The 14,745-nt window shown below is 37.1% G+C and overlaps 1 protein-coding gene across 1 annotated transcript; it reads right to left on the bottom strand.

Moving 5' to 3' along the window:
* Positions 1–2,238: 2,238 nt before the first annotated feature.
* On the bottom strand, positions 2,239–3,772 carry LOC126795278 (transcription factor TB1). The gene is made up of 2 exons (XM_050522122.1): positions 2,492–3,772; positions 2,239–2,322 (listed from the first exon to the last, which is right to left on the bottom strand). Exons 1-2 carry the CDS (start codon positions 3,770–3,772, stop codon positions 2,239–2,241), a joined length of 1,365 nt encoding a protein of 454 aa, XP_050378079.1.
* Positions 3,773–14,745: the final 10,973 nt, after the last annotated feature.

The raw sequence follows: 14,745 nt of genomic DNA on the forward strand, positions 1-14,745 counted from the left end.
CATCATCATCTCCATAAATTTGTCCATTATTTGATCCATATCTCCACCCTCTACTGTTCGCACCACATGCGCCTCGATGATCAAACTAGCAAAAACTTTAGAAGTTGATATAACATATATGGCTTACGGCAGCTCACCACAGCTGGCCAAAAGTTTCAAATGTTGCCATCATATATATCCATCATTGTGTATAGTTCAAGCCGCAACTTCTCTACTGTCTTATATTTGAAAGCTGAGTTTCATATATCCTTTAACTTACAATTATATGTACGGTTCATACATTTGCTATTTCGATTGACCAATTCTTCGTAACACATGAAACTATTATAGCCGAAGCTATGATCTGGGGTATATGTTTATCCTACACTCGTTTATGTGCGCTGAAACAAAAGCTACAATTATAAGGATCAAATTACAACATAATTTAGTTCATTTACATTGGTGTGTGTGTGTGTATTTAACTAAGATAAATTTATAACAATGACAGCATTTTATTCACAACTTATAATTGTGTATAACCTATAACAGAACTACAATTACACTAAATGAAAAATTAACATTAGTACTTGTCACATTTTGTAAATATGTGTATGACATACGGGTACGTATTTAAAATAATTTTCCACCAGGAAAGTTGTTTACGATATTTAGTATTCACCAAGGCCAATAACTAACCATATCATTGTACTACGTAGTAATCAAGTACCTACAAATATTCGGTATTTGTATAAGTTATTGTTTCTTCATATTCTAGGATTGCTTTATTACATTTAAAAGATACGTGCGTCTGATCTGATATAATTCTAATTTTTTCTGCAAGTTATATGAAAGACGTATATATTATATACATCATTGAAACGATGTTAATTAGTTTTATAACAACATACATGCCTTTTTTTTAAGGATATGCTTATTCATATTAGCTCCGTGCGGACGCATGCATTTAGGTTCTCTATCCCTATTGGTCCTTCATGATGACATTAAGTTTTTTTCCTTACTAAATTAAACCTCTCTTGAAACAATATATATAGATAAAAAAACTTACAAATAGTGCCTCCTCTATCTGTTATGTAGCTATCATCTGCTTTAAAATTTGAGTTCATTTTACATGCAGTCTCCCCAAATATCTTATTTGCTTATTATCGATCATGAGATACACACACATGTATAGATACGTACCTTAGTTAGTTAGTAGCTGGTAGGCATGATACTTTTTTACTTCTCAATTTAATTTAAATGCATAATATTAAATTCAGAAATTTATATATATCAGCAAATGAATACTACAACCTTCTCGAAAGTAATAACCTAAAAGGAAAGTAGATCTTCATTATTAGGTGAAATTCAAAGCAATCAATGAAGTTTATACATGTAACTAAGAAACTCAGTTTATAGATCGAACTCCCATTAATTTGAACCAAACTTGTTCCTGATTTTCCTATGATATAGGAAAAATATGTCCTATTTATAAATAAGATTCTAGAGTACTGTACGTTCTGTAAGAGTCCAAAGATAATTTGATGCTTTCAATCCTATTTCCATCATCTTATAAATAAAAGTACCTATATATTTTTTAATTATTGATGGGAATATAATTATGGTAGGGATTAAACATTCGAGTTCCTTTTTTCCATATGGAACTAGCTAGCTCATATATATGCATAATGCATGTGAAGCTAAGCTGATTCATTGCTCTCACATCCTCAGAAACTAATGCAGTATTTGCCAGTATATATATCATCATCATGGAAGTGAAGTCGATCATGTGTATGGGGTGAAATGTGAATTGATCTTTTCTGTGGCATGCATGATTTGAAACTTAAAAGTGGATGATCAAGTCATGCCTACTCAGTCATCACATCTAGAGAGATAACTCGATGCTCATCATTAGTTAAGTAACCACACAACCATGCATTGATGCATATATGCTGTATGTGTGACTGATGTGAGTCAAGTGACACTCTTAACTCTATCAGAAATAAGTATGCTTTAGGAAAATTAATTAGATAGATCGAAATTAGTTATAAATTAGGGGAAACATAATATATTTTTTCATATAATTAAGGGGAAGAATACAGCAATCAATAACTTACATCATGGTAACTTTACAGGGAGTTACCACAATAATCATCAAGAAGGTACTTAAATTCCACATCCTACATTATTCCAAACAGAAAGGATGAGAAGGGAGGAATTAGTACAGAGGTACATACTGATCGATCAGAGATATTGACGGTGTTAAAATTCATTTTGAGTACTATTGTTGTAGACCTCCCATGGTTTTCCAAAAAACTGAGAGCTCGAGTCCGCAAACTGATGTTGCTGCAAATTATTATGATGTTTGTCAGAACCGATCAATAGCAGCAGTGTGTAATACATAATTGTACGATTTGTACCTTATCTTGGACACAAGTAATTACAGGTTTGATTATACATGCATTTTTATTACACAGCACAAAAGAGTAATTGGGTAGTAGTACTACGTATATACCTCTTGTGAAATTGATCCAGAAGTGTTTTGCAGAGAATTGAAAAAGGAACAGGGGATCCACTTTCCCACTGTCACCAAGTTAGCTGCAGCATCATGACCATCAATTTCAATCAAGTCTTGATGAATTACTGTTGTAGTTCCAGCTGCTTGGAAGCTGCTTATTGGCTCTTCAACCTCAACAAGTGCTTCCAATGTACAATGATTGTTCAAGTTGTTGTGGCTTTGTGTCCCCCCAGATTGTTCTCCGGTTTCAAATGTACTCCAAGAACTTAATCGGCTCAGGTCCAGCTTTATCTTCTTTGCCTGATTAACGTCATCGCATGCCTGTAACTGTCTCCCCATCTTTTCTCTAGTTCTTTCTCTTGCTCTTGCTCTTGCCTTTTCCCTTGACACCTTTGCGAGAGGGTTAAACAATGCACTCTTCTTTGGTTTCCTGACAGTGCTTTTGGTCCGATTTTTAGCACAAGAAGAAGAGGGTTTCCGGCTTACCTTATCAATAATATCATCAGTTGCAGCCTCATCTATGCCGGATAAAACTTCACACTCGGAAATGGAAGATGTGGTTCTGGCTCCGACACCTGCACCTGCACCTGCGGCAGTAGTAGTGCTAGAGCTTTGGTTTTCGTTTTTCTGACTGTTCATTTCTCTTGTTACTCTCTTGATTTCAGCCGCTGACTGATTGAGCAACCACTCCACAGTCTTGCTCGCCTTGTCAAAGCCAAGCACGTCTTGCAAACCAAAGAACTTTCTGGCAACATCAAGAGACAGTCTCATTCTCCTGTCCCTCAGCCCTCGGGCAGTGCTAATTTTGCTGTGCCGGTCCTTCTTGCAAGACCTTCTCATCATGGGGATCTGTTTCTGGTGTTGTTGTTGCTCACCTTCCTTACTGATCACCGCCTGATTATCTTTGTTGGAATCCCACTCCACCATAGCAGTGAAAGGCGTAACGGTCTGATGATGGTGATTAAGATGGGCTGATAAAGTACTTTCATGAAGCGACAAGAGGTCATGGTGGTGGTGGAGTAAAACATCGTCATCTTCCGAGGAGGGGAAGTAGAAGAAAGGCAAAGGAGGATGAACATGATGATGGGCCTCTTGTAGATCTTGATCTTGTTTGGGATTAGAATTAACTGAAGCGAAATTGCAGCTCGGGTTGCTAGTTATTTCACTAAGAAAAGGCCTACTGTTGATCAAAAAGGACTGGTCATGAGGTAAAGCGGCTGGTTCGTAGTAATTGCCGGTAGAACCAGTGCTAATAACGTTTGAGCTATAAGGATACATCGAGTAATGTATATAGCTAATATCTGGTTGTGGTTTTCAAGTTGAAGCTCAACCCTAGTTAGCTGCTCGCTGCTAGTAGCGAGCTAGCTAGGTCGTCTCGGTCGGCTTGAAGTTGACGGATCTAATTGGGTAGGTCAAGTGCACCATTGTGTGGGAGGAATTTACTAGCTATCTTCAACAGCCAAGACCCGGGAAGAGGAGTAGCTTTGAGAAAGACAGCCATGTGTGTTTTGTAGCAAATGACGTTTTTACCAGCTGAGAAAGCTTGCTGCTAGCTTGAGAAAGACAGCTGCCTCCTCCTGCACATATACATAATACGACTGTCAATACTACTGCACCTAATTTCTGTGTGAACACTAATTCGTGTCTTATTGACTGTAAGCTTGCGTCAGAGAGTGAGCTAGAGATGGAGAGAGAGAGAGAGAGAGAGAGAGAGAGAGAGAGAGAGAGAGAGAGAGAGAGAGAGAGAGAGTGAGTGAGTGAGTGAGTGAGTGAGTGAGTGAGAGGAAGTACATGTTCATTAACCTTGGTTGAAGACCAGAAGGACTGAGAAAGACGCATGTTAGTGTGAGAGTTGAATGCAGCTCATATGATATGAGACACAGCAGAGATCGAGCTAGAGGAAGAAGGAGAAGGGAAGGGTAAAGAAGGTAGCAATGAGTAAGGAGGCAATTTATTGAAGACAAGGAGCTTTCTTTTTCTACATCTTTTCTTCATGATTAAAGGTTGGTTCCTCTTTAGAGAGAGATATTGTAGGAAGTGAGTGGATAAGAAAAAACACCCTAGTATTTGTATTGTACCACTTCACGTGGTTACCAGGTGGGAGAGAGTTTTCAATTATGAAATTCCAACATCTATAATTTTCCCAATCACGCTCTCGCTGCTCAACGAAGTCGACCTTGAATTCCATGGACTCCACAAAGAGGAGCATAATTTGTGTCTATGTTTGGTGAAGTATATGATTTTGTTTCTGAAAGATCCAAAAGTAGGTTCCATGCCTTGTCTTGTTTCTCATTTATACTTGTGTTTCGAAAAGATTAGAACTTCCTAGTTAGGTTAATATAATATCCAGCTGAATCGTAGAGCTTTCTTCCAACTGTAGACTTTTTCCATCGAAAAAACTGTAATCGACTTTCTAAATTGTTCATACTCGAATCATTTACTGTCGCAAACAGCTGATCTTAATGAGGAAAATGAAGAAACAGACTTAGGATCCAAGAATGCTTCATCAATATGTATCATAAATTTCAGTACTTTAACATCATAATCTGTTTGTATATACATATTCAATTCAACTAGCTCAAAAATAATACGAGCATGTACAATATCGCGTTCGCCATCTTTTCTTCTCTATGGAGTCTTTCCTCCAAGTTATAATAACCCAATCCCTCCACGTGGCCGTGTCTAACCCTAAATTATGAAGGACAATTATTTTCACACGGATGGGCAACACTGTGATGACTGCTCTCTCAATCTCTCATAGGGCAATACCTTTGACTGGGGAGGGCATCTAAAATTATGTCACTGTCACAGAAAAGGTTGAAAACCAACGAAAATTCTTCTATACATCAAGGCATCATGCCAAAGTGAGTAAAGTGACTCGGATTCCATATATACATTACGATTATTAATTTATTATGTAATCTCAACTATAATTACATATTAATTATTGATTATGTTTGATTAATCCAACCGTCCATTCGATCATGTTGGTGCAAGTGTATGTTGGATTGTTAAATCCTCTCTAAAAACTAACCGATCTCTACTAATTTTTTTTTTTCCAAAAGAGTGGAAATTTTTGCATTTGATGGTTTTATTAATTAAATAAGGAAAGAATGTACTTGCCTCCCATGCGTTCTTATCGGGTTAGCTTTTTCTACTTCGATTATTTCCTCGAAATGAAAGCTGAGAGATAGAGCTCTCTCTCTCTAGGTCGCTCACTCATTGTTGCTTATGCTTGATGCTTGTACTTGCCACTAACTAAACTGAAAACCCTATCTCATCTTACATGTAAATGGCAATAGTTCTGGTCCTTGGGCACTTGAAGGCCCTCTTTGATTTTATTCCGTTTTTGCTTTCTTTCTTCATCGACTTCTTCTTTCTATTTTTACAAGCCGTTCTTCTCCCCTCCCCCACTTATATGATTTAACATACATATTAACTAATATACCAGTGATGACACCCAATCTGGCCCTCTCTGTCTTTCTCTTTCTAGAGCTTAGCCTGACCTCTTTAAACTGGCATAATTACAAGGACCACAATACCACATGCATGATATATACTTATGTGTGTGAATATACATATAACATATGTATTATCCCAACTGTAAACTTTCATATGCCATGGATTGGTCTGGGGTTGCTTTCAATAGGAGGAGATAACTACGAAAGAAAAACAGAAAAAGAGTGATGAATCGAGTAGTGCCATTTTAAGAGTGGGTGATAGTGAAGGTGTGTACAACAAACCCTAAAAAGTGCTTAGTTAAGTGCTTTCATATCCTTGACTGAGTACTCTGTCTGTGTGTCTGTACCATATTCAATTTCTGTGGTAGACATTTGATAATACAAGCTGCCTGGCTAGCTTTCATCACACACATCTATGCATGAGTTCACTATTTTCTTTGTTCATCACCCCTTGCCCAGATCCATGAACGAGTTTCTTAGGGGATGGATCAATTTCCTCTAATAGCAAAGGACTTTGGACAAGCATGCTTTATTTGGCAATTTCGTATTGCCAAGTTTCACGTACACCCCAAATAAGCTTGATAGTTAGGTATCCATCTTTTGGTACTTTGTTGTTCGGATGGAAAATTAAGTTGCAAGGAATCGACCATGATTCTTTTATGCTTATTATGTCACTGATTGCTAATAGATTTTGAACCGAACATGTATTATTATGAAACCAATTTAACTAGACAGTCCATGTGTTTATTCATTCTTCAAACAATCAGTTGGATCATATATAAGCGCGCCGATTATCACTTGATGACTACAATCAAACAATTAATGAACGTACATTATGTTTCTTAGCAATTTCAATAATGTAATATGAATTATTAATGGTCCCGGAAAATCCCCAACAGAAACTAATTTCTTCGAAGTGTCACTATATATACAAACTACATGGTTTCTCATTACAACTCATGCACACCATGATTGATCGAGGTATTGACGTACTGTAATTACAACATAATACAAGCCAATGATGATGGTTGGATATGATTATGGATTGGTGTAATTTCATACATGCACGAGTTGTGCAATATAAATTGCTTAAGTTTTAGTCAATCTTATTTTTAAGAATGTATAGTGGTCGATCACAATTTTATTTAATTAAGAGTATATGCATCCAGATATAGAAGGATAACAAAATAGCAAGCGTAATTAATATTGAACAGTTACTTATCTCTGAGCTCAAGACTCATCAAAATTTACCCATGTGTGATAATGTAAGCATACGCTCTATGCTTCTAGCTAAGATTCTTCGAGCAATGCTTTAAATTAGCTTCTTTGATTACAGCTAGCTGATCCTCACAATTACGACTCAATCGATCTTATTTCAGAAGTGCCTTCTGATATTCTGAAAAAAAAAACCCAAAAAGCTTATTAGCCCATTAATTTTGAGATCGATACTGTCGAATCGGTAGGTCGATCTCTTTGTGTGTACGAGTGTGTGTATGAGCTACCTTGGGTTTATTTTCTAGGTTTCGTGAAATCATTGATATCAAATTTAAAAGTTTTCGATCACTTAGGGTTGCAGAATAACTATCAAAACGGTACGTATCGACGAGATCGACATGGACCTTTCCATAATTTAAGTTTCTTATCCAGAGTGATAGTAATTCTACTGTATATGCTTTTCGATCTGAATTGATGTCCAGATAGAGTTACCTCGATATCGTTAATGTACTAGAGGCACACTATTTTAATCACCTTTGTTTTGATTAGGACACTTTAACATTTTAGAAACTGGAGAACAAATTTTTTTTTTTAAGAACAAATTAATTTGATTGACGTGATATTGGCAACTTGCTATCTTAAAAGACCGGCATGACAAAGCAAACAAAAAGATAGAAAGCATCCGCCAAAAATCTTTCAAAGAAGTGAGACAACAGAGACAAGAATACATTTCTGTTTATATGTTTCTATGAACGTTGTCTTTTCCTTTGAGTTTTTGTGTTCCGATCTGATTCTTGCGGAATAGGAGAATCGAGCTATTCAGAAAAACAAATATTCGTCGCTTGTATCCGGCCTTCTTTATGAGATTTCTGTACCACTTAAATTGTCTAATCATAGAGAAATAATACAAGAGTCTTCAGTTTGCAGTGTTGATAACCCGCAATGTGAGGAATCTCGATCAGTAGTCAGTACATATTAATTAGCTAGGTAGCTGAATTATTTTTCAGCGCTCTTGTTATCTAGCCTAGTCAAAACTGTTAAGGGTATATCGTATATTGGATTCAGCATCTTCAACAACTTCTCTATATTTTCTCTAAAATAGAGAAGTAAAATTTAAAATATCTACAAAAAATTATGATCAAATTTTCAACAACTTCTTTATTTTACAAATTTTTACATTTATTACAATAATAAAATAGTCTATGTTCTTTTTTATTATAACCATAAAGTATCTCATATATTTATATTGTTGACTTTGAATAAATTAATTAGTTGTAATTTAAGTGAGAGTTGTTTTTTTTAAGTAAAAATAAGTGCATTAGATAATTACCTACAAGAGGCAAGAACTAATTTCACCAACGATAAGAGAAAAGTCTTGATCACCTAGGTGTTGTTCATTACAAACCAATTAATAAGAAGCTTGCATTAAGCGGAACACTATCTAGATCTAAACTTATAGAACTATACTTCCTAAGACTACATTACGACGTTTCTATACTAATTGTCATAAACACGTAATTGTGGCACAATTAGTACATAAACTATCATAAGAAATACAAAGCGTTACATTAGTAAATATACTAGACTCTACAAAGGTAAAAAATAAAGACTAAAGTAAAACTACCTCTGGCCCAAAGTTGAGCCCAGGCCCAAAGACCCAAACCCAACCCAAACTACGGGGAGAAGAAACCCTAGTCTTCATCACAGCTGTAACGACCCTAAAATTTCGAGCATAAAAACTCAAAATTTCAAAGTCGTTAAACACCGCACAATCTCAACGAATCGAAATCATTTAAAATGCCACAGCGGATCATCTCTGAGTTTAAAATACAACTCAGTCAAACCGATTATTACAAACCAAATTATAATTCAACATTATAACAAATGGAAATGTATAATTCTCACAACAACCTCACAAAATAGTCACACAATATCCTCGCACCAGCTGGAAATATATAACTTCAAGTTCTCTGAGCAGTCCGTCAATTCCCGCTAATCCACACATGCAGAATTATCCACTACACCATCGAATTGGTGCACCGGGATTGTAAACACAAACCCGGTAAGCTTTACAGCTCGTATGAGTAAAATAAAAACATAACTCGCATATCAATATATACGGGAATCCACAAATCAACAAATATAAATGCACCCATGAGTAAATGGACGGCCCATCTGGTTGTCCCAAAAATATGAAAATGAAAGTACTCATGAGCAATTGGGTAACCCCTATGTTTACCCAAATGCATTTATAATACGGGTACTAATGAGCGCTGGTACACCTCTGTTACCCCTCACGTAGTACACCGCCGGCATTGGGCAACCTCCTCGCTACCCAACGCCCGACATTGGGTAACCTCCTCGCTACCCAACGTTCGACTTCAGGCAACCTCCTCGCTACCCTAAGTCCGACTTCAGGCAACCTCCTCGCTACCCGAAGTCTGACATCGGGCAACCTCCTCGCTACCTGATGTCCGGCAGACAGACTAGAGCTCTAACTGTATCGTAACTTTCGCCCGACCAAAGGCTAGGTTCCGACATACCACACACGTCCGAAGACTGGTCCGAAGACATAAACACGTACAATAATCTACTCATTATTGTACAAATTTCATCACACACTCAATATATAATTCTCATCACCACTGTGATCATAATTCACAACCGAAATCCTAATAGTATATAATATAGCAAACTACATATATATATATATACATATATACATATTTACCATTTATACAATATATATATATAATCCACTTTATTATATACATGTCATATTTCATAAACACGTCCGAAGACAAAACGTTTTAACAATTCTCCACGTCAAAACCACGTACAATAATCTACTCATTATTGTACCAATCGCATCAATATGCTCAACATATAATCCTCATCACCACCGTGATCATTTTCACAAATGAAATCCTAACAGCATATAATATAACAAACTATATATATATATACTTATTTACCATTTATACAATATATATATAATCCATTATATCATATACATGTCAAATTTCATAAACACGTCTGAAGACAAAACGTTTTAACAATTCTCAACGTCACACCACGTACAATAATCTACTCATTATTTGTACAAATCACATCAACATGCTCAATTCGTAAATAAGTGAGATTTTACTCATCTTCTTTCCTGCGTGCAACTTCCACGACCCTGAAAGTAATTTCCTCACTCGTTTCGTCAGTCACCTAATAGCACGATAAATGCTTAGAAAATGATACTTAAAATATCAGGTGACGAGTTCAGTACAGCTAACTGTTGTTCATAAAACATTGTTCACGGAACACTGTTCATGTTTACTAATTACTGTTCACAGGTACGGTTTTTACCACAACACTGTTCACAGTTACTGTTTTTACCATGACACTGTTTACTAATCATTGTTTTTACTAAACCACTGTTCATAGTAACTGTTTTTACCACAACACTGTTCACATGTACTGTTTTACCATGACACGGTTCACATTTACTGTTACAGATCACTATTCACTGTTACTATTCACACGGCGTTACTATTCACATCCACTGTTCCTGCGGTGTTACTGTTCACCACCACCACCAATCATCACCAAATTTCACCACCACAATCTTAACAATATTTCCAACAACTTCCTAGTTGACACCAAGGTCTAAATCCGAGCCTAAACAGTCCAAACAACGAAGAACATAAATTCGGCACTATTCACAAACCCTAGAAATTGAAATTTTGATTCGGGTACTTATACTTCGATTTGGCTCGATTCCTTTTGTGGAAATGTTGCTGGGACTGAGACAAGCAAAACCCCCCAAGAATCTCGAGCTATGGTGGCCGGAGGAGGCGGCGCCACCACATCAGTAACTTCTGGCGGTTGGTGCACCGTGTGTGGATGTCGCCGGAGTGCAAGGCGTAGCCCAAAAGATGGAGATCGTCGAGCCCGTCAGTTTGATAGGTGGCACGACACGAGGCGACGTCGGATGATGGAGAAATCGGCCGGAGAAGATTTTTGGGTCGGGTGAATAGTATCCGAGCTGATTTTCTGGTTTTTAATCTCCTCTCCTTCCTTTTATACTATTTCCAAAATCGGAAACGAACTTCCAACGTTAATAACTTTCACGTACGACGTCCGATTCGAACGCGTGACATGTCCACGAACTCGTATCGATGAGCTCTACGACTTTTGTGAAGGAAGTTTTCGCAACCGAGGGACGGAATAAAAGTCGATCTATACGTTGCGGTAATGTTACGTTTTCTAATTAAACGATCCGAGAACGTTTCCGTTTTCGTTTCGAAATGTCGCAAACCTCCAATTGTCGTCTTGAATTAATTTCACAAGTTTAACACTTTGAAAATATTCGACATTTAGTTTCTAAAAATTCGGGTTATTACAACAGCCACCACCTCCGCGGGCACAATTTTCAGCGGTCGTTACTTCCAACACCACATCTTCATTGTGCCACCGAGTTCAAAGACCATATCTCAGCGCTAGGCTCTTTACGACAAGTCCACTACCCTGTCGACTTCCTCAAATTCCTTTAGATTATGCCAACCTAGCAAATCTTGTATTTCCACCGCTGATAACCGCCACACTTGACCTGTTCACTTCATATCCCGCCGGCCTAATAAGTCCTTTGTTTTTTCGATCTTCAAACTTCGCATGCGAGAGCTCCCAGCCCACGAACCACTACCCAGTGTTTAGCGTTGATGGTATCAGGCCACCCAAAGAAGGTGCAACCTTGCTAGAGACGAGGACAAAGAGAAAACTTTTGATGTCGTTTCTCTGCTTGAAACCTAAGGTTTCGCTCTTAGCATGTAGCTATTGCATTTTATTTTTAAGTGTGAGTTGTTGGAGAAAGTGTAAAAATTTAGTATTTGGTTATGCAAAATTTTACTAAATTATGTAAATATAGAGAATCATATACTCTTTCATCTATTTCTCTATTTTAGAGAATGAGACGGAAAAACTATTAGATTGAAAGTTGGGAATTTTTTCTCCAAAATGCATAATCTGTTAGAGATGTTCTAATACACTGCTTAAACATGCGTCTTTATAGATATATTTTTTAATCCTCCCGTAGTACCACGTGGCAATCTCTAGTGACCTACCATTGCAATCACAATTTGACACACAATATTTAATTATAAATATTATATATCAACTATTTTGTCAAATACTATTTTGGCTTTCTTTCTAAAACTTTATACCCTACACTCTCATACCCTAAACTCTAAAACCCTACACCTTAAACCATAAACCCTAAACTCCAAAAAACCCGAAATCCTAATTCATCATCAATACACATGAAAGTTATTTAACTAATTATAAAAATATGTTAAATTATAATTTTGTAATAAACTCACGTGTCGAAATATAACATGTAAGGATGACCACTAGGTATTGTCATGTGGTATTATGGGAGGATTGAAAAAATTATCGTCTTTATATGCATATAAATTAGAATTACATTGTCATTTAGTCATTCATTTATGTCGAGCGTATATATATGAATTGTGTGCCGATAATTATCCAATTTGGACACAAAATGGGTGACCATAGTATCACATATGGTCCCTAGTTGTTTGGATGACTTTTGCAGTGATGATTGTTGACATAGCTTATACCCAACCATAATCAACACACAATAAAACTAATATAATGTACTTAAAAGTAAGGACTAACCAATGACTAAAATGACACTAACACTAGCACTGTTGACATTTGGAATATATGATGCGCTATTACTATTTTGTCAACATAAATACGTTGATTAATTATGAATTAGAGTATTGAAAACAACCAAGGATATGTCTCTTCTTTTGACGCCGTTTTGTATTTTACTTGACAAGTAGTAGACTCTAAGCGGTGATTGCCAAAACCATTATTCACTCATATAAGCTAGCCATGTGGGATTAAGTGTTCATTAACATGCAACATTAACTAATTAGAGATATGCTCTAAAATAATAGTTTTGGTTTTAAAAGTGTGTATATAATATTTAGAAAGTCCAACTAAATTGTATTTCAACAAACAAAACCATGATAATCCATCATAGGGCGGACAATAAGAGCTATCTCTTCTTACTAAATAAATTAGTTATCCCCAAGTAAAAGTAGCCAATAACTAGCTATGCCTATGTAAAACTAGCTAAGAAAGCCAAAATTCACCCACTTTTTCATAGTTATGTGTAGAAGACAAGATCAATATTTCACAACCACAACATTGTAAGACTGCGGCGCGATTCAATTTATGTATGGTCAGTAGAGAGAGCCCACTCCTGCTCTACTGAGACAAGCACTTGAGGAACTGCCACTGGTTCCCTAGTTTTTGTCACCCTGAAAATCCAAACAAACCAGATCCAGGACAAGAGGGAAGCCCACACAAGGCCAATCACACCAAATCCCAAGAGAGAGTCTTGGAGCACAGAGAGCAGTTGTAACGCTGTTGTCAGCCTCAGGCAGGCCACTCCATCAGCCAAAGACCTCGCGCTCCAACTTGCCAATTCGTCGTTGGTAATAAGGATTGGCAATATACTCGCCGCCGCCACAAATGTCACCCCAATGCCATCGATCAAAGACTGACCTTCAAACATGCTTCCAAGCACAAATTCAATAGCCATGTCGCCCTTTGGCCACAAACCCGGCTTCCAATCCATTGTCAAAACCCATCGATTCATGAAGGAATATACTCTTCCCTACTAGCAAGAACAACAAGCCTTGACACCACCTTGAAGCCAAAAGATTGGCTCACAAGAACCCGACAATCAATTAGGCCAACATGGTTGAATCCACGATGTGCCGAAGTAACTTGCTAAAATTGAGACCCAAACAAATCTGGATCATTAAGGCCACCACCAGACTTGCCATCATTAGATCCATAAAAATAAAAAACAAAGATATCCTTGTAGCCCGATGGAAGAAACCATAAGGGGAAAGAAGTTTTTTATGGCTGACACCGTATATTTTGGTGTGTCGCCACCAACTTCCCACACGACTTCAAGAAAATAAACCAAATCGGCATCACAAAACCATCTTTGATCAAGTTAAGAGAGAGGGTCTTCCCCCAACATAAGACCCTCACAAGATCTCTGATCTTAACCCGGATCCAAGAGATTGTCCTTGACAAAGACACCATCGCCGATATCAAAGGTAGAGAGGATTAGCAGCACAGAGCCTGTTGTAATCTCCAAAGAATAGAGCAGATTTTGTCGATCTTGAAACCCTAGCCGGAGAGAGAGAGAGAGAGAGAGAGAGAGAGAGAGAGAGAGAGAGAGAGAGAGAGAGAGAGAGAGAGAGAGAGAGAGAGAGAGAGAGAGAGAGAGAGAGAGAGAGAGAGAGAGAGAGGGGTTTTAGTATTGCTCAACTTTTTGTTTTCCCCAAGTATATGATATTTATTAACCAAATGTAATATGAACCTAACTAAGAAGAATCATTTATCAGTCTAACTAGCTAAATGCATTCGATCTCTTGCTCATAAAAAGAAACTAAGACTTCGTAGTTCATAAGCAACTAGTATGTGACATATTCCAAGTTTATGAGACATGTTCACTCCATACATAACGTTATGGAAATG

The sequence above is a fragment of the Argentina anserina genome, chromosome 5 (genome assembly GCF_933775445.1).
Source record: "Argentina anserina chromosome 5, drPotAnse1.1, whole genome shotgun sequence".
Taxonomy (NCBI): domain Eukaryota; kingdom Viridiplantae; phylum Streptophyta; class Magnoliopsida; order Rosales; family Rosaceae; genus Argentina; species Argentina anserina.

What these genes read in the sequence shown, in the direction of transcription:
- LOC126795278 (XM_050522122.1), bottom strand. Translation starts at nt 3,772, where the DNA reads ATGTATCCTTATAGCTCAAACGTTATTAGCACTGGTTCTACCGGCAAT. An exon ending in CTGGATCAATTTCACAAGAG is followed by an intron (nt 2,323 to 2,491) that starts GTATATACGTAG and finishes AATAATTTGCAG; the next exon opens with CAACATCAGTTTGCGGACTC.